Below are 21,345 nucleotides of genomic sequence, written 5' to 3'. Positions count from 1 at the left end.
CATTGGAGAGACTGAGGCATGTATGGGTGTATACAGATGAAAAAGTACTTTGCATGTGATTGTTTTATGTGTGAGCGTCCGCTGTGCACTTTGTGTGTGCCCGTGGAGGCCAGAGATTGACTTCAGGTGTCTTCCTTGGTCTTTCTCCACCTTATGTTCTGAAACAATTATTTTCTCTTCTTGAACCCAGAGTTCACTGATGGGCTGAATGGCTTGCCAACGGGCCCTAGTTGCCTCCTTCTGGTTCCTCAGCATTACCGCACACAGCTCTTCTGTGGGTTCTGGAGATTCAAACCGAGGTGCTCAGGCTCATGTGGCCATCTGAGTCTCCCTATCCTGAATGAGTGCTTGTTGTTGTTGTTGTTGCTTTTTATTTAATTTCTGCTAATTTTTAACTATGAAAGTTTCAAAGAGCTTGGTGTGGTGGTGCATACCTATAATCTGAACACCCAGGAGGCTGAGAGAAGAGAATAGCCAGAGTCCAAAGCCTGGGTTACATATTACAATCCTGTCTGATAAAAAACCCAACCCCAAATCACACCGAAAATCTTGCTCTTAGGATCACCTGTAGCTACATCTTATAACATTTATGCTTGTATTTATAATTGTTTGTGTATGTGTGTGTGTAAGTATAGTCCAAGCCTTTTTCATAAATTAGTTTCGGGGGTTGGAGAGATGGTTTAGCAGTTAGAAGCATTTGCTGCTCTTCCAGAAGACCCAAATTCAGTTCCCAGCACCTGTGTCCAGCAGCAGCTCACAGCTGTCCATCACTCCAGCTCCCTGGGCTCCAGCACCACCTTCTGGCCTCTTCAGACAATGTCATATACATGGCCTATACACAAGTAAAAATCAGTCTCTATTTTTTACGGTAGAAGCCACAGAGCACCCAGTTTCTGTCCCAGCTACTGCACTCTGCCCATTGTGGTGCAGAAGCAGCCCCAGTGACCCCGGAGGAGTGCAAATGGTGTTCCAATACAATTTTATTTAGGTCTAAATAAAATAAATTGTAATTGTAGAAAACCATAGAAGTAAAGTTACATGAAGAAAAACATTTTTAAAAGACATTTAAAAAGGTTTATTTTTTAAAAGGTTCAAAAGTCATTCTTAGTTCACAGGGGTATGTGAAATGCAGTGGGGGCATACTGGATGTGCCATCAGTGGTTGGCTGGCCCGGCCTGTACCACTCTGTGTTATTATCCCAGGCATGTCTCATGTGTTCACTGCTGTCTTGTCAATGTCTCTTGTAGGACTAATGCCCTTATGAAGGCCTCCCCTGGCCATTCAAGGGGACACTGGTGGTCAGGCTTCTTAGCCTCCGCTTTCTCCTTCCTGATAGCCACACTTATTAGAGCGTGCAGGCCAATAGGATGTGCACAGGATGCTCCACCATTTCCACTGACCTCATTCCTCACTTGCTACCAGCTCCGATCATGCACTGTCCCAACAGCAGTTCCGTGTCTTTCTCATTATGGTGGATTGCGAGGGAAAGGTGGCGGTAAAAATGAATTCACCAATAAAGAGACTAGAGTGAGTCTGCCATGCACAGTTGAGACCAACAAAACCATTTGAGCATCACACACCATCATAGCTTCACAGGTAGTGTTTCGGGTGAAGTGTTAGAGGCTCTGGGCGTGTGTGTGTGCGTGCACATGTGTGTAATGTGCATGTGTGTTTGTGCACTTATGGGTGCATGCCCATGGAGGCCCGAAGAAGACATTCAGTGTCTTCTTTATTCACTCCCCACTACATTTATTGAGGCAGGGTCTTTTGCTGAATCTATAGCCTGCTTTTGCCTGGAGTTCCCTGGCTCGGCTTCCCGAGTACTGCCACGCCTGCACAGCTTTTACACAGAGCCTGGGGATGTGAACTCCACCTGTGTAGCAAGCACTTTATCCACCAAGCCAATTCCCCAGTAATCTCTTTATTTTCCCCGTGTTTGTCCCTGGCTTTGATTACTGTTACTGCCACAAGGAGCTTTGCCAGAAGGAAGATTTTATTTACTTAAACAGTGTGTATCTGTCCTTTGGCCACTGTCTAGTGACAAGTAGTAATAACTGATACTGCATAATCAACTCTTGTGTGACACTAACTACCTCAGTGTCAGAAAACACAGCCAATCGGTATTTTCTGTAATGGGCCAGATGGGAAACTATCCTGTTTTGTGGATCACAGTGTCTCTTGCAAGGACAGATGTCCTTAGGATGGTGCTAAACCCAGAATGTACTCAGGTCACCTCCTCTCCCCAGCATCCCAGCTTTGTGACACATTGCTTTGTGCAGGATCAGTTGTCCCCTGTGACTGCAGAGGTGCCAGGATGTGACTCGGTGCTGTTGGAAACCCTTCTAAACTACGGTATGGTATTTCACATTCATTGTTTGCTTTTTCCCCTGGCCATTCTGGTTTGCACTTGTGTTGCCTGTAGGGCAGGGCAGTCAGATTCTTGTAGGTTTGCTCAAGGCTCTTTCTGCTCCAAGCCACGCTTGTCAGTCCCACCTCATACACTTCCTAAGGTCTACCATAGGGCCTGAAGATGCCTTTTGCTTCCCTGGGAGCCTACTCCTCACCCTGAGGAAGGGGTGGGTGGTTGGTACTGACACTGGTTCTGTGGGATCAGGTGCCCTTCCCAGGCAGAACCATGGGACCCTTAAGGGGGAACACTGTCTGATGTGGCCAAAGGACTCTGGACAGTTCAGATCCTGGTTCTTCAACCGGCTGGAGTCTGTTCTCTCAGTGGTCTAGCTTCGACATGTGACCCAAGCACACAGCCTCTGGAAGACACTCAGGAGCTACAAGTATTGATGTTCAGTGGGTCTGGTGCCTGTGGTGATGGGCAGGTGACAGGCTGATTTGATTGTCCTTGGCCAACTTCATGTGGCTTCAGGAAGAGATAGAGAAGGTGAAGTATGTCAGTTTAGATCTAAGATCTGGGGTTGTGTGACTATTCCTCATTTAACACATCTCCAGGGACACACACACAATATTTTATATATGTGTGTGCATGCATGTGTGTGTGTGTGTGTGTTTATGGCAATGAATACACAGAAGTAAAGAAATCCACTCCACAACAGTCCTAGGAAGAACCAGAAATCATCAAACTCTGAGAGGCAGAGACAGAAAGTCTGGCCATTGGTGAGGGCTGGGACACAGGGAAGCAAAGCACCAAGTGTCTATCATGTAACATGACAGGTTCTCAAGGTTACCATAGAGCTCAGGGCCTGGAACGCACAGAGTTATGTCTGAACTGCTGAGCGTGGATACTTGATGGAGTCACAGGAACAATGGCCATTAAGGCAGAAGTAGGTTGGGCATGGGTTGGGCTGATGTATCAACGTGTGTACTTCTTCCCAGACTCATCAAGGGCTGTCTGTGACACATGCACACCAGTGGGTATGACAATCAGACCCCAGTAAGGTGGTTTTAGAAACAGAAATTTTACCAACAGCAGTCTTAGAACAATAAAAGGGAGTCCCTGTGGCTTCACTGGAATGATGGTAATAGACTAAACCTCTAAACTGTAAGCAAGCCCCAATTAAATGATTTCTTTCATAAGAGTTGCCTTGGTCATGGTTGGTGTCTCTTTACAGCAAGAGAACAGAGACAAAGACAGTAGTTAGTACCGGGGCCTAGGGTATTGGTGTGACAGACAGGACCATAATGTTTGCTGGAGGAATATAGAAGACTGGAACTTTGGGCTAGGAAAGTGTTTGGATGCTTTAAGTGGGGCTTACTAGGCCACCCTACTAGGATCATGGAAGACAGTGCTGGGGACAATTTGAACTGTGAGGACCTAGATCAAGAAGTTTTAGAGGGAAAGAATATTAGCAGGTGTCCTAGAAACCCTTCCTGTAAGATGTTGGCAAAGATTGTAGCTGCTTTTACCATTGTCCTAAATATCCACCTGAGACTAAATTGAAGAGTTTTGAATTAACGGCACTGGCAGAGGAGATTTCAAGTCTTCACTGTTATTCACTGCATAGTTATTAGTAACCACTCTTGCAGACCTATAATGAGAAAGAGTAAACTGTACAACCACAAATACAAAATATACATTTTGAGGAGAAGGAGCACCAGGAAATGTGATGCTGGATCCATCCAGGATCTGTGCCCAGCGAGAAAAAATATGTTTAAAGAAAAACCTGATGCTAAAAGTAATGAAGGGCTTGGTGACCTCAGGATAGGCCCTGCCCAGCTAAGGTTCTACCATAGGAAAAGGAATCAACACCAAGCTTCAGCAGTGAAAGTAAGCATCCACAACAGAGAGCTGATGCATGTGTCACTCAAAGAGGGGCCAAATTCTTGCCCCAGCAAGCAGCAGAACTTGGCAGCTTTGGCCACATCGTTCTGGCTATAGAGTCAAGGATACAAGAAAGGGATTGAAAATCTCCTCTCACGGCTAAGGAAAGTTGCTGAGGCCAGGTGTATGTGAAGGGTATCCCTGCATGGAGGTCTAAAGAGACCATTGTGTGTAGCTGTGAAGGTGAAGCCTGGCTTTGCCTGAGTATGTCAGAGTCCTGGGAAACCTGTGGAGGAGAGCTGCTAACCCCTTAGCTTAGGACCCAGACTAAGAGAAGTGTGCTGCAGTCAACAGAACTGAAAGGAGTTAGAGACCTGAAGACCATTTTGACAGCAGACACGGAGATGCAGAATTTGGAGTTCATCCTGCTGGGGTTTGGTTTTGTTTTGGCCCAATATTTCCTCACTCTGCTCCCTTTTGGAATGGTAATGTATATTATAGGCCATTGTATGTTGGAAGTATGTGATCTGCTTTTGATTTTGATTTTATAGTTAAGAGATTGCATGAATCTCAGAAGACACTTTGAACTTTTAAAGAGTGTTAAGACTGTGATAGAATATGGGGATTTTTGAAGTTGGACTGAGTGCATTCTTCTATTAAGATATGGCTACAAGCCTATGGGGCCCAGGGAGTGGAATGTGGTGGTTTGAATAAGAATGGCCCTGGAGGCTCATACATTTGAATGCATAGTCCCTAGGAAGTGGCACCATTTGAAAGGACTGGAGTGATTAGGAAGAGTGGCTTGTTGGAGAAAGGGGGTGGGCTTTGAGGTTTCAAAAGCCCATGCTAAGTCCAGCCTTGCTCTCTCTGTCTGCCTATGGATTAGAATGTATCTCTCAGCTACAGCATCAGCAGCTGCCAGCATGACGCCATGCTTCCTACCATGGTGATAATGGGTTAAACCTCAGAAACCATAAGCCCCCGGTTAAATGCTTTCACAAGCGTTGCCTTGATCATGGTGTCTCTTCAAAGCGGTAGAACCGAGACTAAGATTTATAAGTCTTCACCATTTTGTCCCTAAAGCTTGTCATTCTAGCTGTTCCCCTGATGCCATGGTAGTAAAGCTAAGCCAAGGAGCATCCCCAGAAAACCTTTAGGCTGAACCAGCCACAGTTAGAAGGCACAGAGGCTTCAGGTAGCTTCCGTGTCCTTCCCAGCCCAGTTAGATCCCTCTGCTCCGTTGGAGCTGTAAGGGATCAAAAGGTAATTAGTACCACTCTGTGTTGACTGGCATATATCACGCCTCAACCCAGAATTAACAACAGGGAATATTTGGTCTTTTCCTCGATGGCAGTCATAGTTATGATGCTAATACCCACCATTAGCCTCTGCTGTGCTCAAGGTTGAAAGGCTGCAAGATGGTGTTACAGAGAAAACTTGCCTGAAGCCACACATGCAGGTCTTAAACTGTGAGCTGTGCTCACTGGGAGAAGTAACATAGGTGTGCAGTGTTGGCATAAGGACTGGACTCTGGGCCATTCCATGGAGGTCCAGGTCACCTCCTAGGGAACCTGTCATCTTCAGAGCTTGTCATCTGTGGAGGAGGCCTGAGCTGCAGCAATATGACCTTGGTATCTTAAACTTCATAAAGAATTACTCATTTTGTTTTATGTATATGAGTACACTGTTGTTGCTGGGAGTTGAACTCAGGACCTTAGGAGGTACAGTCAGAGCTCTTGACCACTGAGCCTGTAGAGTGAAAAATTATAAAGACCATTTTATAAAATATATACAGGCCTTTTCTTTACCCGTAGACCTGAGCAAAAGAATGCAGGTTCCAGAAAGCGGAACTGAATGTAAGATTTCAGGCCTTCACTGCCCTGGGATACATTCTGGGAAGAGTACATTATCCCTGAGCCAGAGGACACTTGCTAGACTAACATTCCTCAAGCCTCAGGGAAGAGAACCCACCTGTGGGTGGGGAAGGCCCAAAGCAGGAAGACACATTCCTAACCACAAAGAGAAATGCAAGCCATCTAGGTGAGACTGAGAAATAGCTGAGCTAGTGACAGGGCAAGACCACATTTTGAGAATACAGAGTGTTTTCCACATGACCCTGATTCACTTAGGTTGCGTTCCTCTGGAATTCTCCACTATTTTTATGTTATATTTCCTTAGCAACCTTTCATCCCCTCCTCACTCTCCAGGTTTGTGGTTTCCCCCTTTAAAAACCCTTCTCAGACTGACTGGCTTTGTCAATTCAACTCCTGCGTGAGTGAACTGAATTGACCTTGGCTAGCCAACTCTCCCTAATAAACCTCTGCTGATTGCACCTAGGTACGGTGTCTTGCGATTTTTGAGTGGCCGTGATTTCCTGAGACTTGAGTAAGGGTCTCCTGAGTTTGAGGGTCCTCAAGCCATCTCTCCAGCCTCCTTATCTTTGTTTTGAAAACTCTCACTGGCCTGGGCTTGCAGATTGGCTAGAGTGGCTAGCCAGCAAGCCCCAGAGATCCTATGTCCATCTCTACAGGGTCAGGATTACAAGGTCACATCACTATGTCCAGCATTTTTATTTGGATTCTGAGGATTGAACTTGAATGAAAAAAAAAGAAAAGAAATATAAAGGAAAGGTTGTGTGCTCCTGGGTGTGTTGGAGGAGAACATTTATTGTAGATAAAGGGAGAGCATAGTCAGAGGCAGCGACATCTGGGAGAGTCCAGAGTGGGCATGACTAGACTGAGCTGGGCCATGGGGGAAGGTGGGGGGAGAGAGGAGAGAGGAGAGAGGAACTAGGTACAGAAGTCAGGAGAGGTAACCAAAATGGCTGCATTATATAGGGAAGGGCAACCCAGCCCCTGAGCTGGAGAATTCAGGGTAGGGGATGAGGTATGCTAGCCATACCCTGTACCAAGTAGGGTCTTTGAACTCATAGAGATGGTCTGCTTCTTCCTCCAGAAGGCCATCATGCCCATTCTGAGTGGTACCTCTTAAAAATATGTTGCCTTGTAAGTTATGAAGATGGTTTTGTCTCACAGCTGGTTTAGGGAAGTCCAGCAAGTTAATAGTTAACCTCAGTTAGTACAGGCTGGCCCAGTGTACCCACTCATTGCTTCTTTACTAACATATTAACACTGTCAGGTTTGTGGGGTTTTCCCGCTTGCTTTTTACTTAAAGGCTCTTTGTTCCATCATCCACCAGTCAACCAGGATTCTACCTTGTACATATACTGAGTAAGGCGGTGGGGGTGCTACTGGAGATGGCAGGGCCCTGTGTCTTGTCTCCACTCCTTTGGACCTGGTAAGGGAGCCTCTCGTCAGACTCACAGCTAACAGACATACCATCAGTGGGAATGTTCTTTATCACTAGGGTCTTGAGAAAAGTAATGGGATGTCATGGTACTAATGCTGGGGGAGGCCAGGGCTGTGGCAGGAGAGAGCTAGCCCAAATCAGGAAGGCCTGCAGAGGTGACATAGTCGGAGACCCACAGATTAGAAGGGAATAGGTATCCACAGATCTGCGAGGAAATATTTTAGCAGGATGTGGTCACTTGGAGGCCATTTCAGTGAATTCTTGACATTAGTTACTATTGCATGTCTATAATCAAGTTCCCAATAGAAAAGAGGAGAGGAAGAAATGCTTATTTTAGGTCAGGGTTTCAGAGGGATTCAAACCATCATAGTGGGGAAGTGTTGGCAGGGTGTATGGTGGTGAAGACATTTAAAGCACAGGGAGGGACAGGAACCAGAGTCTGCCACCTGGGCCCTACCTCCTGAAGTCTTCAGATAAAGTGGCACCCTTCAAAATAGTGCCACCAGCAGGAGACCAACCACATTGTCAAAACACAAGCCTGTAGGGAACATTTCAGACTAGACTGTAACATTTTCTAGATTTTGCAAAAACAGTATTGCATGTTGTTCTTAGGAGAGGAAAATGCATGCATCAAAAATGGGGTGGGGTTAGGGTCCCCGCTGGCTCCAGGATGTGCTGAGGGTGTCCTGTCAGGGAAAAAGTGGAAAAGAAGTTGAAGGCTGAGAGGGTCTTTATTAGGAATTTATAATTTTTATTTATTTGGAGAGTGTGTGTCTATGTGTTGTGTGTGCATGCAAGTGTGTCTGTGTATGTGGGGTGTATGTGTGTGTGTTGGTTAGAGGACAGCTCTCAGGAACTGCTTCTTTCCTATCTTCATTTGTGATCTGGGGATTAAACTCAGTTTGTCAGGCCCTATACACCATGACTCGTCTTCCTGTCTCAACTTGGGATTGTTTTGAAGCAAAGGGAAAGATCTGAGCTGGAAATGACTGCATTTTGTCAGTTCTTGCTGTCAGCTACATTATCCCCTCATCATTTCTGAGTACTTGAAATGCTTCATGAGTATGATTCCCTTAAGCTTATGGAAAAGAGGTTTTAGGCATGGACCTAAGTTAGGCTGACTGCCTCTCGAAACAGGCTGCAGTGAGGGAGGGACACAGAGAAGCTGGATTACTTACTTTTTTCTTGACTATGACAAATACTTGACATAAACCTCTAAACAAAGGAAAGGATATTTTGGCTCAGGGTCTTGAAGGTTCCAGTCCATAGTCTTTGGTTCCATTAATCCTAGGCCTGTGATGAAGCAGAACATGGCCATAGGAGCCTGTGGAGGAGTCTGCTCACCTCACGGTGGACAAGCAAGCAGACAGCAAGGAAAGAACATGTCACAGCATTCTCCAAGTAGATTGTCCTTCCAAAGTTCTTGGCAACTCCTAAAATAGCACTGTCATCTGGAAAACAAGGTGCTCAACACAGGAGCCTGATGTGCACAGTTCTTGTTCAAAACATAACAGGCCAAGGCCAATCAGACAGGTGGGCGGGGCTCAGGCCAAGGCCAATCAGACAGGTGGGCGGGGCTCAGGCCAAGGCCAATCAGGCAGGTGGGCGGGGCTCAGGACGGCCAATCGGACAGGTGGGCAGGGCTCAGGCCAAGGCCAATCAGACAGGTGGGCAGGGCTCAGGCCAAGGCCAATCAGACAGGTGGGCGGGGCTCAGGTGTACAGACCTGGAAGGTTATGATTATAAATGTGAATTTCATCAGAAGCTCAATAGACAAAACCTTGAGATGACCCAAGTCATACAGTTTGACTACAATTGACAAAAATTTGTTCTCCTATTGTTGAGGAGAATGGTGGAGTGTTATCACCAGTGTCGAGGGGCTTGTGATTGCTCTGCGCCACCAAGTCCTCCAGGAACCAGCCTTGCTCTAGCACGTTTCCACAGGAAGTTTGTGTTGTATGCAGTTTATACCTCAACTAAGCTGTGGAAACGAGGAGGAAGGATCGTGTCACTGAAACCCAAAGCGACAAATGAAAAAGAGACAGATCTTCAAAAAGAATCAATAACACTGAAAGTGAAAAATGTTAGTTGAATGAAAGATTCACATAACAAAGCAAAGCATTGGGCCTGGTGGTGAGTGCCTGTAATTCCAGCACCCAGGAGGATGAATGGGAGGATTGAAAGTTCAAGACCAGCCTGGGTACATAGTGAAGGTCTGCCTCAAAATTTTTACAAACCAAAATGAAGACAAAACATCAAAAAAGCAAGCAAAGTAAGGAAGGAAACCCTGGTGGATGGAAGAAACCAGTGTAGGCAGAGAAACCACGGTGGAGTGAAACAGCGCTGAGAAACGTTCCTGCACTGCTCCGAAAGACAGAGGAGACTATGGATGGGTAGCTAAAAGACATGGGGCGGGGGAATAAGATAGTCTATGTTTATTTAATAGAAATTCTACTGCAAGAGGATGGAGTAAATGAGAGGTTGTATTAAAGAAGAAAACCATAAAAGCTGAGGATTTCCCAGAACTGAAATGTGGATGTACTCAGTAAGTAGTGAAGAGAACTTAATAATCTTTGCTTCACACACACAATGCAAAATGATGTCAAGTCGTGCACAAATGGAAAGATTATAGACTGACTATCTACACAAGATCGATAGTAGACTAACAGTAGGTTGCTCATAACTTTAGTTAAGAAAGAACCAGAGACACCATTAGAGAGGCCGACACCCATGCTGTCTGGTGTATCTTCATTTCTGAGGGTGTCTCTCTTTCTGCCTTAACTTTCAAGCTTAAAATCTGTAGCAGAACTGACTTTTAAGGACTCCTGCCCTCCACAAAGAAAGTAAGGGACACTAGAATTCCATGGATCTTGATTCTCAGAATGATTGTGGGGTACAGACATTCGCATACAACCCTGCCCCAAACCCTAAGGGTCTTGGCTATTTGTAATATCATCCGAGGATGAGTGCCTGGGCCCCAGTGGTGGTCTTCATCTCCTACACACACAGCAGAGAGAGAGGCTGTCTTCAGCTTTTGTCGCGAAGCCTGGTACCTGTGTTGAGTGGTGTGACCCTGGGCCATGTTGCCCAGGATTCCGATTCTATCAGCACAGATGAGGGGGTGTCAGTGGTCTTCAGGGTTGCTAAGAGAATGGGGGTAGGAGGAGAGGAGACGACAAAGCTTCTTGACAGCAGCTGAGGTGGTGGTGCGGACAGTGTAGGAGGGCAGAGGGAAGAGGTGAGACTGATGGTGGAGCTGGTTCCTGGGCCTTAGGTAAGGAGCCCAGGCATGTGAGAGCCCCTTCTGTAATGGCCCACTTTAGACAGTCTTTCTGTTTTCCAGATTGTGGACAAGAACAACCGCTACAAGTCCATAGATGGGTCGGATGAGACCAGGGCCAACTGGATGAGGTGAGTCCCATCCCTGCCAGCTCCAGTGAACCTCACCAGCCTCTGGGGTGGGCCCAGGGAGTATCTTGAGCCTCCAGAACCTCAGAGCTCTCCAGGCTGCTCCAGAACTGCAGCTGACAAGGTCTGAAAGAAGTGTCCTGTCACCCAGGCTTCCATCAGAGGCTCTAGAGAGCCTGTGGCCAGACCAACAGGCTCCAGGAATCCATGGCTCCTGGTAGAACTCCTGAAAAGAGGAAAAATGTCCCCAACTAGGATGGACCACTGACGTTTAGCCCAGGGCATTGCTGCCTGGATGACATCATTCCAGGGAAGACCCAGAAGTCATCCTTTATGGGAGCAAAGGCTCTTGACATCTCCAGCTCCCTTTCCCACAGGGCTCACACTAAACTTGACTGCTGGCCAGCATGGTTCTACCCTGGCCAAGACTGTGGCCCAGGACTGTGTGTCAGAAGCATCCTTAAAGTCTAGCCAGAGAGAGCAAAGAATTAAACAAGGGTCACTTCCCAGGTGGCCACATTGAGTTGAGGTCCATGCTCAGAGCCAGCCTGTGTGATATGTGTGGGTCCTACCAGCGGAAAAAGGTCAGTCTGACCCCAGTAGCCCCCAGTAGCACTTGGTGGTCTACATCTGGGATCCAGAGACAGTGATAGATGTTTAGATTTGTTTAGCAGAAAGGAAGGCCTTTGTGGACTAGATTATGAATCCAAGGCCCTATCACATACAGTTCTGTGTGTCTCAGATGGCAGATGGGTGACCTTTGGGGACCGATGGGAAGATGAGAGATGGGGACAGCAAGAGATGTCTCAGGCAGTCTGAGCACATGAAGAGGAGCTGGTTGGAAGTGGGAAGTCATGAGGAGGTCCCCTGTGTCCCTCTCCGTGGCCTCACTGCCACCTGTATGTCCTTAGGGCTGCAGCTGGTTTGCAGGACAGTTTGGGCTCATCCTCTAGTTGAGAGTGCAGATGTTTCCACTGCCCTAAACAGTGCAGAATCAGCACCCACATATGGCCTCCTCCTCTACAAGATGGTCAGCTATCCCTAAAAGTGGCACCAGAAGTTGTACTTGATACTCTTAGTGACCTTCTTTTCTCTCTGCCCAAAGGTCCAGGTCAGCTTGACAGTGCCTCGATCCCTTCCGCTGAGCACCGCATCAGCTCAGATTCATATGGATGCTTGAGAGTAGGCTAGTGCAGCCCTGCCAACCTCTGCCCTCTGCACCCCTACAGGCACACCTGTCACTGCATACATGTCAGAGGGGCACAGATATGTGCTGTAGAGGGGTCCAGATGGGATAGGGAGGAGCCTTTGATATGTGCCTTCTGAGGGTCCAGGACTTTGTTGAGGACAGCTGGAGCAAGTGGGCATGAGCCTTACAGGAAGGCTGCTGATTGACAGAATAGCCCTGGGCTGGGCCTTCGCATGGGTCACCGCGGTCAGGTCTAGGCCAGCTGAACGAGTGAGTCTGATGCATCCTGTGATAGTTACTTGCAGAGCTCCAGAAACTATGGCTCAGAGAGCGGACTTGTCCCATGTGTCCTCCCGTTTCTGAGCTTTTGTTTGAGCAAAAGGTTTTCCCACTGCTCCTTAGAAGACGGTGCCTCATCTCAGCCAACTCGGCTGTTGGTTAGTGTGCCAGGGCTGCTGGTGTAACTCGGTTGGGGAGGGTTCCGGAGCATCACACTTTTTCAAGCTCTTTATAATGACTCTGATGTGGCCACTCGGGCTGACAGCCGTTGCTCTGTGCTGGTGATCATGCTCCAGTGATGAACTGAGACCCAGAGCAGTGCAAAGTCTTGCTCACATTCGTGTCATCTGTGGCAAAATGAGGTCTGGGGCCCTGTGTCTCTAGACCTGCAAGCCACAGTTCTTTCTGATAATATACATAGGACCAAGCAGAGCACTGCTCCTCCTGGCTGTGGAGGTTCAGTGGGTGGAAGTCTGCTGCTCTCAACTTTATTAACATGACTCTGTCCTGATACCCTAGCCTGTCCTGACCCCAGGTGACTCCTGGGTAGTCCATCTTAGCTGATGTGTCCTGATTTAAGGTTCCAAGATCCGGTGATTGTGTGTGGCTTTGCTTTTGGGAGCTCTTGTCAATTTATAGACTCTTAGTTGTGCTGTCACAGGCCAGGGCCTTGGGAGTGATGTAGTGGATCGACGTCTTTATGAAATTAGTGGTGGTCCCAGCAAGGGGCAGGTACAAGGATATTCATATCTTGAGTGTTAACCTGTACAAGCTCTGTGTTAGGTGCTCTGCATGCAGTAATGCTCAACCAGGGGCACTTGAGACGTGTGTGCCTTTGGCAGTGCTTTCAGACATTCTAGATGAGTGCAGCTTCATGCTTGGGTTCTCCCAGTTTGCAGGGGTAAAAGGTAAGCATATTATTGAACATTCCATCCTGTACAGTAATCTCCTCTCGTAACACAGACTCTGAGTCCCATAGGGGCATAATTAGGGACCTATGAGCTTCACGCTAGTTTTACAGAGACCCTGTGGTCCCCAGGTATAGTCACAAGTCTGTCTGAGTGCAAGGCCTTTGTCCTGAGCTGGGTACGGAAGCCCCAAGCTTTTCTTTATCTTGTTACACTCAGTTAGCTGGGAGGATTCCGATGTAAGGTTGGAGGAACTGTGTCCCGCCGGGACTACTGTGATTTTAGAAGCATCCAGAGGTATGGGTTGGGATCCAAGTTTGCCTCAACACCCTGGTTCCTCTTGGATAGAACTATCGTTTCAAAGCTATAGTGAAATGCAGTTAGAACTATAATGCTCTTTGAGTTCTAAAGCCAGAACAGGTGCAAGGTCAGGCTGAAGAGCCTCAGTGGAATCAAAGTTATCCTGGTGGCCTTCCAAGGGTAACACATCTCTTGGTGGATGCTCATGGGTGCTTCATATCTTAACTAGAAGGCCACAGCGGGCACAGCATGAGGAGCCTCTGGTGGTACCCCTGAGGGAGAAGAGCTTGTCACACATGTTCAGAAATAGGGACATGAGAGACGCTGGAAGAATGGAAACAGGTCACAGGTGACAGAATAAACTTTCTGTGGTTGCCACTGCAGTCCACTGTGGGCTATGTTTTAAACTAACTTGATGTGTGTGTGTGTGTGTGTGTGTGTGTGTGTGTGTGTGTGTGTGCAGATGCCCACAGAGGCCAAAAAGGGGCAACAGATCCATTGGAGTTTGAATGACAGCCATTTGTGAATTACCTGATGTGGTTGCCAGGATCCAAATTCTAATCCTCAACAGAAAGTAAATTCCTTAACCACTGAACTGCTTCTCGGGTCCCGTAAGTGGTTAAAGTTCTTGCACCCTCAGAAACTGGTCTAGAAGGGGAGAACGAGGCAGCAGAAGTCGAGTGAGCTTGAACTGCCTGGTGCTTGAGGCTGATGAGAGGTAGGGTAGCCCACCCTGCAGTCACTGGGCTCCTACCACCTCCTTCCTGCCTTCCCTCTGAGAAGGAGAGAGGGAAAGGCATCATCGTAGGAGGAGGGTGTGGTGGGGCCTGGGTGGTCCCAGGTGTTCCCTGTCTTCCCAGATGGGGCCTGTGATTAGGAAGGAGGAGGACCACCCTCATTAACAGTCATTTACCCAATTATGCTTTGTGGGATATTCAACCCAAGGAACGTGCTGCCCCTGACCGAGCGTAAGAGGAAGCCTAAATTCTCCAAGGAGGAGCTAGACATTCTGGTCACAGAGGTGACCCGTCACGAAGCAGTTCTCTTTGGGAGAGAGACCATGCGGCTGTCCCACGCTGACAGGGACAAGATTTGGGAAGGCATAGCTCGGAAAGTTACCTCCGTCAGCCAGGTTCCCCGCTCCGTCAAGGACATTAAGCACAGGTGGGATGACATGAAGCGCAGGACCAAGGACAAGCTGGCCTTCATGCGGCAGTCACTGTCGGGCCCAAGGATCGGGAGCCACACCCATCCCATCATGCTCACTACCCACGAGAGAGCCATCAAGTCTGCACTGCTCACAGCCAGGGCTGGGCACGGCTTCCCCAGAGCAGAGCTGGATGGAACCGACAGCCCGTCTACCAGCTGTGAGTATCGCTGCCTAAGTGTGGGGCTTGCTTCCTCTTGTGCACCTCTTCTCTTGCTAGTTCTCAGCCCTGCCTGTCTCTGTGACCCTCTCCATGGCCCCATCTTACTTCTGTCCTGTCTCCTCTTCTTGCACATCTATTCTATGCCAGAATCTGGCTTGGGAGCAGGAAGGACAGGGCTGCATCCAAAACCCACACCGACACTTGTGGGACTAAACAAGCTTCAGAGGGATCTGGCCTGTGGCCTAAGGGTTACATGCATAACTCTGAAGGCAGCCTAACCCAAATCATAACCTCATTTAAAACAGTGCAAGTTTTTTGTTTGTTTGGTACCCGGAACAGAAACTTTGTAGTTGACCTTGTGTTACAGTGTCAAAAGGTTAGACATACCTTCTTGATTATTGTTCACCTTAGAGGAAGGATGAGAGCTCATCCAGTCCAGGACAGCCCAATTTCCAGCCTTGGACTTTTGTGATCTCCAGGGCCCACACTGGGTCTGCCACTCTGCAGTCTGTGCTGAGTCTGCGAAGCACATGAATGGAGTGCCGCAGCTGTAGAAACGGCAAAGCCTGGCTGAGGAAGATGTTTGAGGGTTGAGGAAGAGTTAACCAAGCCTGGTGTGAGGCGCAGAGGAGGGGAGGGGAAGGCGAGCAGGCTGGGAACAGCATGTACAAGGCCCACATCAGGAAGGCGCTTGGCACGTTCCAGGAACTGCAGAAGCCAGGGAAGCCCCATCATAGCCAGCAGGGGGGAGGGGCACCACCACAGCAGCCCAATGGCAGAGCTGGGCCAGGGAGAGAGACCTTTCTTCGTGACTGACTGGTCACTCTGTCTGCTTTGTCCTCTACTCTCCAGTCTTCTGAGCTTGATCTACTTCTCTTTGGTTCCTGCTTCTTGGTGCTCACCTGAAACTGGCTGGCTCCTCCCTGTTCTCCTCTGGCTCCCCCACCCCCACCCCACCCATTCTGTTTCCCTGAGTATCCCACCTTCTTGCTTCCTGGGACTTTAGCCTGTCTAGCTGTGTTCACCGGAAGGGGGAGCCATCAGAATCCATCCCTGAAGAACTCCCCCTTCCCCCCACTACTATACACACACACACACACACACACACACACACACACACACACTTCCTCATCTGCTACTCTCAATGGAGTCCTGTGAGCAGGGCAGGAGGATCCAAGGAAGCTGTGGGGCCCAGCATTCAGCCAGCGGGAAAGTGGTTCACCGAGTCTAACTTCCTCACTGGCCCTTTGCCACAGGGATCTGTTTATTTCCTGTCTGGCTGAGGTCTCTGACAGGTGGCCACTCACAAAGTCAGCCTCAGGAGTAGAAAAGAGTGTTCATGATGAGGCAGACTTCCTTGTTAGCCAGCTGAGGCAAACAATCTTCCAGAAAGTGGTGGTGGCCCTGAGACATCAGAACCAGACTTGAGCCTGGACCTGCCAGGGTTTGCTGAAGCCTCAGGGCGGGCAGCATCCGGAAAAGCTTATTTCCTGAATCCTGCCCTGTTCACCCCTCTGTCTCCTAGAGATCAAAGATGATGAGGTTAGCAGAGGTAGCATGGGCTACAGGAGCCCCCAAATCTATTAATAGTCACAAGTCTTAGCCTGGCTGGGGCTGTAGTGGCCTGAGGGCTTGGAAAGGGGGTAATGGAAGCTCAGAGTGCTCCTCCCTGCCCTTTCTGGCATCTCTCGAGGATGGCTGCTGCTTATGGAGCATGCTTAGAAAGCAGTAGGCTCCCACTGTGCCAGCATCAGGAGACCCTGGACCTGTGTGATCGAGCACTCATGGGTGGTCCATGATGTGCCTGATCTCACAGCCCACCTCAGGGAAAAACAGGGCTTGCCCCACATAATCCTGCTGAACCCTGCACCAGCCCTTCCCTCTCATCTGCAGCCACTTGGCATCTCCCTGTTGTGGTTTGTTAGGATTCCAGCAAGGCCACAAGGTGGCCTCAAGCAACTTTGAAAGTCCTTCCCTTGTGGAGATTGGTGCTTACAAGAGAGCAGATTAGAACCTCTCACAGGGTAGTGCTTTCAGCTCTGCAATACACTGTAGGGTCTGGGAGGCCCCACTAAGATCCCAGCCGGGGCCCCAGGGGTTCAGCAGAGCAATCATTATTGTTCCTTTGAAGGTAGTGAAATGGAATGACACTATCAGTGTCATGAGCCTTTAGACTGGCATGGCTGCCACTGAAGCTGGAGTCTCCTTTGCTGGACTCTTTTCGTGGAGTGTAGCTGTCTCTGTGGGAAGAAAGGAACCAGTTCCTACTCACCTTCTTCCAGTGTTGGACCTACACACCCCAGGGAGTTAGAAGCTGGCATTTCTCTGTATGTGGTGCCAGTGTAGGCTGAGGGGTGGGCAGTAGGGAGTTTTCAGAGGTGAGCCTGTGACTGGGGCTGCCCTTTCTGCCCTTTTGTAATCACCTGTCCTTCTCTCCTTGTCTGCTCCAAGATGATGGAGACGAGGAAGCTCCTGGACCCTCACGGCAGCCTCTTCAGATGCCTCCACTGCGTCTTCCAGAGGAAGAGGCCCCCCTGGCCAGGTCCACGATACTCTGTTCATCTTCCTCAGACCAGTCCAAGATGTTGGGCCCTAAGCCAGAGGTCCTGCCCCATCCCTCACTCCAGGCCCAGGCCCGCAGGACCCCAGAGCCACATCCCAGCTCACCCACCATGGCCCTGGACTGGCATCTCCTGCATGCCCATGCCCATCAGACTGAAATGTTCCAGAAATTCTGCCAGGAGCTGGTGACTGTGCACCAAGACATGGCCGACAGCATGCATGTCATCAGCCAGGCTATGGCTGAGCTAAACAGCCGTGTTGGTCAGATGTGTGAGACGCTTATGAAGATCCGAGATGCAGTTCAGGCATCTCAGCGTGGGCCAGAAGGGGTGGCCCCCATTGACTACACTTTCCAGGCTCAGGCACCCCTGCCGGACCCTACACTAGCTCCCCCAGAACCAGCCCCAACACGGACTACCAGGTCTCGGAAGAGAAAGCACAATTTCTAACCTGGCCGGTTTGCATAAGGAGAAGCAATGCCAGTGGTGTCTGGCCTTGAGATGGGGCAGTCTCTTGTGTCCAAAAACAAGACTGATGACCCTGGGGCACTGTCATCTCTTCACCTGGTGCAGTCCAGCTTTCTGTGCTTTAACAGAGCGGGTATACAGGCCCATCACCCCCTTATCTCAGGAAGATGCTCAAGACACAAGAAAAGCTGCCTGCTTGAATGCTTGCTTGGCCTAGAAGGTTGCTCTCCTCGTGGCCTGTATCCTGTATCCTATGGAGCAGGCCTTGCTGGGGCAGGGGGCAGCATCCAACAGAGTCTTGCTTCCAACTCAGGGCTGCAGCAGAGCTGACCTCTCAGGTCCTGATTCTGCCCTTTCCAGGTGGTGCGGCCTGTGGGTGGGCGGGGCTGGCTCAGCTGGGTGGGTGGGGCCCAGCCTTGGCCCTGCGCTTGCCCCGCGTTGCTCAGCTGCTGTGCTTGCCTTTTGTGGGGGGAAGGAGAATGGGGCGTGCCGATGCGGGAGGTGTCCGGGAAGAGATGATCTTGCATTCTTAGAATACTGTAAGCTTTTCCCCACGCCTGCACGTGGCAGGCCATCTCAGGGAGCTTTCTGAACAGTGAGGAGGTGGCCAAGCCAGTCTTTACAATCACTGATCTGGTTATTCCAATCATTGTCATGCATCTCAGGGTTCAGAAATGACACAGCCATGTAGTGGGGACCTGGCCAGCTTTCTTCAAGAGGCCAGACCTGGAGTACTAATAGATGGGGATCTTGATCCTCATTTAAGCTCTGCCTCAGTTTCTACAGTTGGAAGAGGGAGTAAAAACAGAGTGGACACGAATCTGCCAGCCTGTGATGGCCTTGAGTCTCATAGCAATGGTGGAGAGGTCCCGGGCCCAGGCCTCAGGAGTCAGCAGGCATACTGTCCACTCACTGGTTCCTAATAAGGCCAGAGACCATGAGGCTGTGTCCGGTCTACCTCCCAGCATGCCTTGCCTCTGCTTGCTTGGGCTGTATGTTCACTTAGCCATACATACTTCTAGCTTTGTGTTTTGTTTAAGGGGCATGGTCAGGGAGCTGGGTTCTTTGAGTCAGGGAGGAGAAACTAAGCCAAAGACTTCACTCTGACCTAGGTGCAGCTTTGACCTCACTCCCTGGTCCAAGGCTGACCCCAGCAGACCTTTCACGCCCTCCTTTTCTCCCTAAGAAACTAAGTGGACCTGGAAGCCTACTGGACCCAGTGCCCACTGAGGCTGTTGCTAGAGCTGTTTATAAACATGCACCGTGCTTTGTCCAACATGAAATGATGGACGGATGGCATCTGCCATGTCCTTGGGCCCAGGGCTCCATTGCCCCACTTTGTGGTTCTTTGGGGGTTCCTGCCCCATCCAACTGCATACTGCCTTGTCCAGTAATAGCCTGGTGCCTGGAATTGCCTTGCCCGTCCATGCTGGAACCCAAGATGGCCTTCTCAAATAATTTTGTTAAGATGGCAATAAAATGAATCAGATATCACACTTTGAACACAGCCAGGCTCCAGGATCTTTTTTTTTGGTGTGTATTCTCTTTCTTCATATCCCAAGGAAACCCCAGGAGCCTCCAGAGCAGGGATTAGATGCCTAATGGAAAGGGTGGGGAAGAGGTCTCTGTGGTCCTTTCATATTCTGGATTCCATAAACTCTCCATGGGCATGACCAACCCCATGCTTGGCCCTCCAAAGGAAAGGCAGTGGATTGTAGGCCAAAAGCAGCTGAGCATCCATGGCTGCTAGATCAACCTTTTTTTTTTTTTTTTTTTTCTTTTCTTCCTGCACATCAAAAGTAAATTTAACCTTATGCTCCCCAAAAGTGTTGCAGTTTCCAGGGAGCTAAATAGTTTCTGGCTGGAGACTTGAGAGGCTCCTGGCTGTCCATGAGGGACCATCCTGGGACACACCTCTCTAGTGGCTATATTTCCACTGATCTTGGTAGCTGCCTGTGAAAGGCAAGGCCCTGCCTACCAAGCCTCCTCAGAGGAACCAGAGTGGCTTCCTCTTGCATTCACTGGAGTGTGCCCCACCACAGAGCTATCTTCTGACCTGTCGTCAGCCTGGCTTACCTCAAGTCGTGGAGAGCTTCCCTGCGGCAGGAATCCCCAAACAGTAGTCTGTAATGTCCTTTCTGAGTAGTTCTTAGCTACCTTTGGCTTTGGGATCCAGACCTTTCTCTTAAGTTCCTGACCAAAATGCAAGATCATGGAAATTAAGTTTGCAGTTTGCAGGATCCAGAGATCCCATGCAGCTGGCCTGGGTCTCCTCTGATACCCAAGGTCTGTGAGACTGTTGGCCTCTATTTCTGGTGTTGGGGAAGAAGAGGCCAAATTAAGGGCTGTATACCAGAAACAAGGTCAGAGTCCAGGGACAGTGGTCAGTTTGAGATGGAAATGATTTCCATTTTGGTGTCTTGGTGAGAGTGTGAGGAAGAAGAAATAGGAAGAAGAAATGAATGGGGAGCCTGTCTCAGCTTTCAAAAAGGAAGCCTTGAAAGGAAGCCGATAGCATATGGGGGCGATGTTTTACAGAGGCTGGGCAACTGCCTGAATGCCAGAGACCTAATCCAGTGACATCACAGAGCCCAGCTTCTTGCCCAGTCTTTCCATTTCTGTCTTCCCGGAAAGCTGTGTTGGCCAAGACAGGCTTGTGTTGGTCCCATTAAACAAAGCGGACGTCTCCGTGGGCCATTTTCTTTCTTGAGTCGGAACCTGTAGTCATTTCCTGACCCAGCTAGAAAATATGGTACACTTGATAAGACCCAGTGGGTGAGGCCTGAGAATTGTCTCCCTGTGCTTATCTGTCCAGCACCCAAGGCCAGCAAGGAGACACAACTCAAAACAATATGTTATCTTCTGGAAAGATTCAGTCCAGGACCCCTGTACTCTCCACCACTGTCAGTCACCTTTCAATTACTTCTAGGGTGCCTGAGTCTGAACTGCCAGACATGAACTCAGTCTCTACAGGACAGCCTGGGCCCGGCATTTCCCACTCTGCTGTGTTTTCCCAACAAGGGAGTGTGAGCTGGGAACTCAGACCCCCTTGTAGACAATTGAGCTTGACTACAAGGAGAAGACAGTTCCTGGAAACTGTGGGGTCCTTGGCCTTATGACACAGGACAGTATTTCGCAAGGATTCCAAGAATGTGCCAAGCCATTGTTACCACTGTCAAGGGAAGGGACCTAATTAGAGGTGATGGGTCCTGAGTTTTAGCTGGATGCAGTTAACTTTCTCTTGAAAGTTCTGTCACATAAACATGTCTTGTCGTGGAACTGGGTGGGTGTGATTCACCCACAGTTGCCATATGTATCT

General features: G+C 49.1%; 1 protein-coding gene across 7 annotated transcripts in view; it reads left to right on the top strand.

Annotated features, from left to right (window-relative positions):
• Prdm11 (PR/SET domain 11) overlaps positions 1–21,345 on the top strand; it is a 79,271-nt gene that overhangs the window by 40,609 nt on the left and 17,317 nt on the right. For 4 of the 7 annotated variants that reach the window (XM_076929305.1, XM_034495367.2, XM_076929306.1 and 1 more), the window contains exon 5: positions 10,887–10,954. In XM_076929305.1, coding sequence (XP_076785420.1) covers positions 10,887–10,954 — 68 coding nt within the window. Of the gene's footprint in view, positions 1–2,333; positions 2,353–9,989; positions 10,089–10,886; positions 10,955–14,572; positions 14,995–17,448; positions 19,534–21,345 lie in introns of those variants that run through there. The other 3 variants (XM_076929309.1, XM_076929307.1, XM_076929308.1) reach the window with 3 other exon arrangements.

Source organism: Arvicanthis niloticus, chromosome 2 (assembly GCF_011762505.2).
Source record: "Arvicanthis niloticus isolate mArvNil1 chromosome 2, mArvNil1.pat.X, whole genome shotgun sequence".
NCBI lineage: Eukaryota > Metazoa > Chordata > Mammalia > Rodentia > Muridae > Arvicanthis > Arvicanthis niloticus.
The sequence above is the reverse complement of the archived record's forward strand: the minus strand, read 5'-3'. Positions and strand labels throughout refer to the sequence as shown.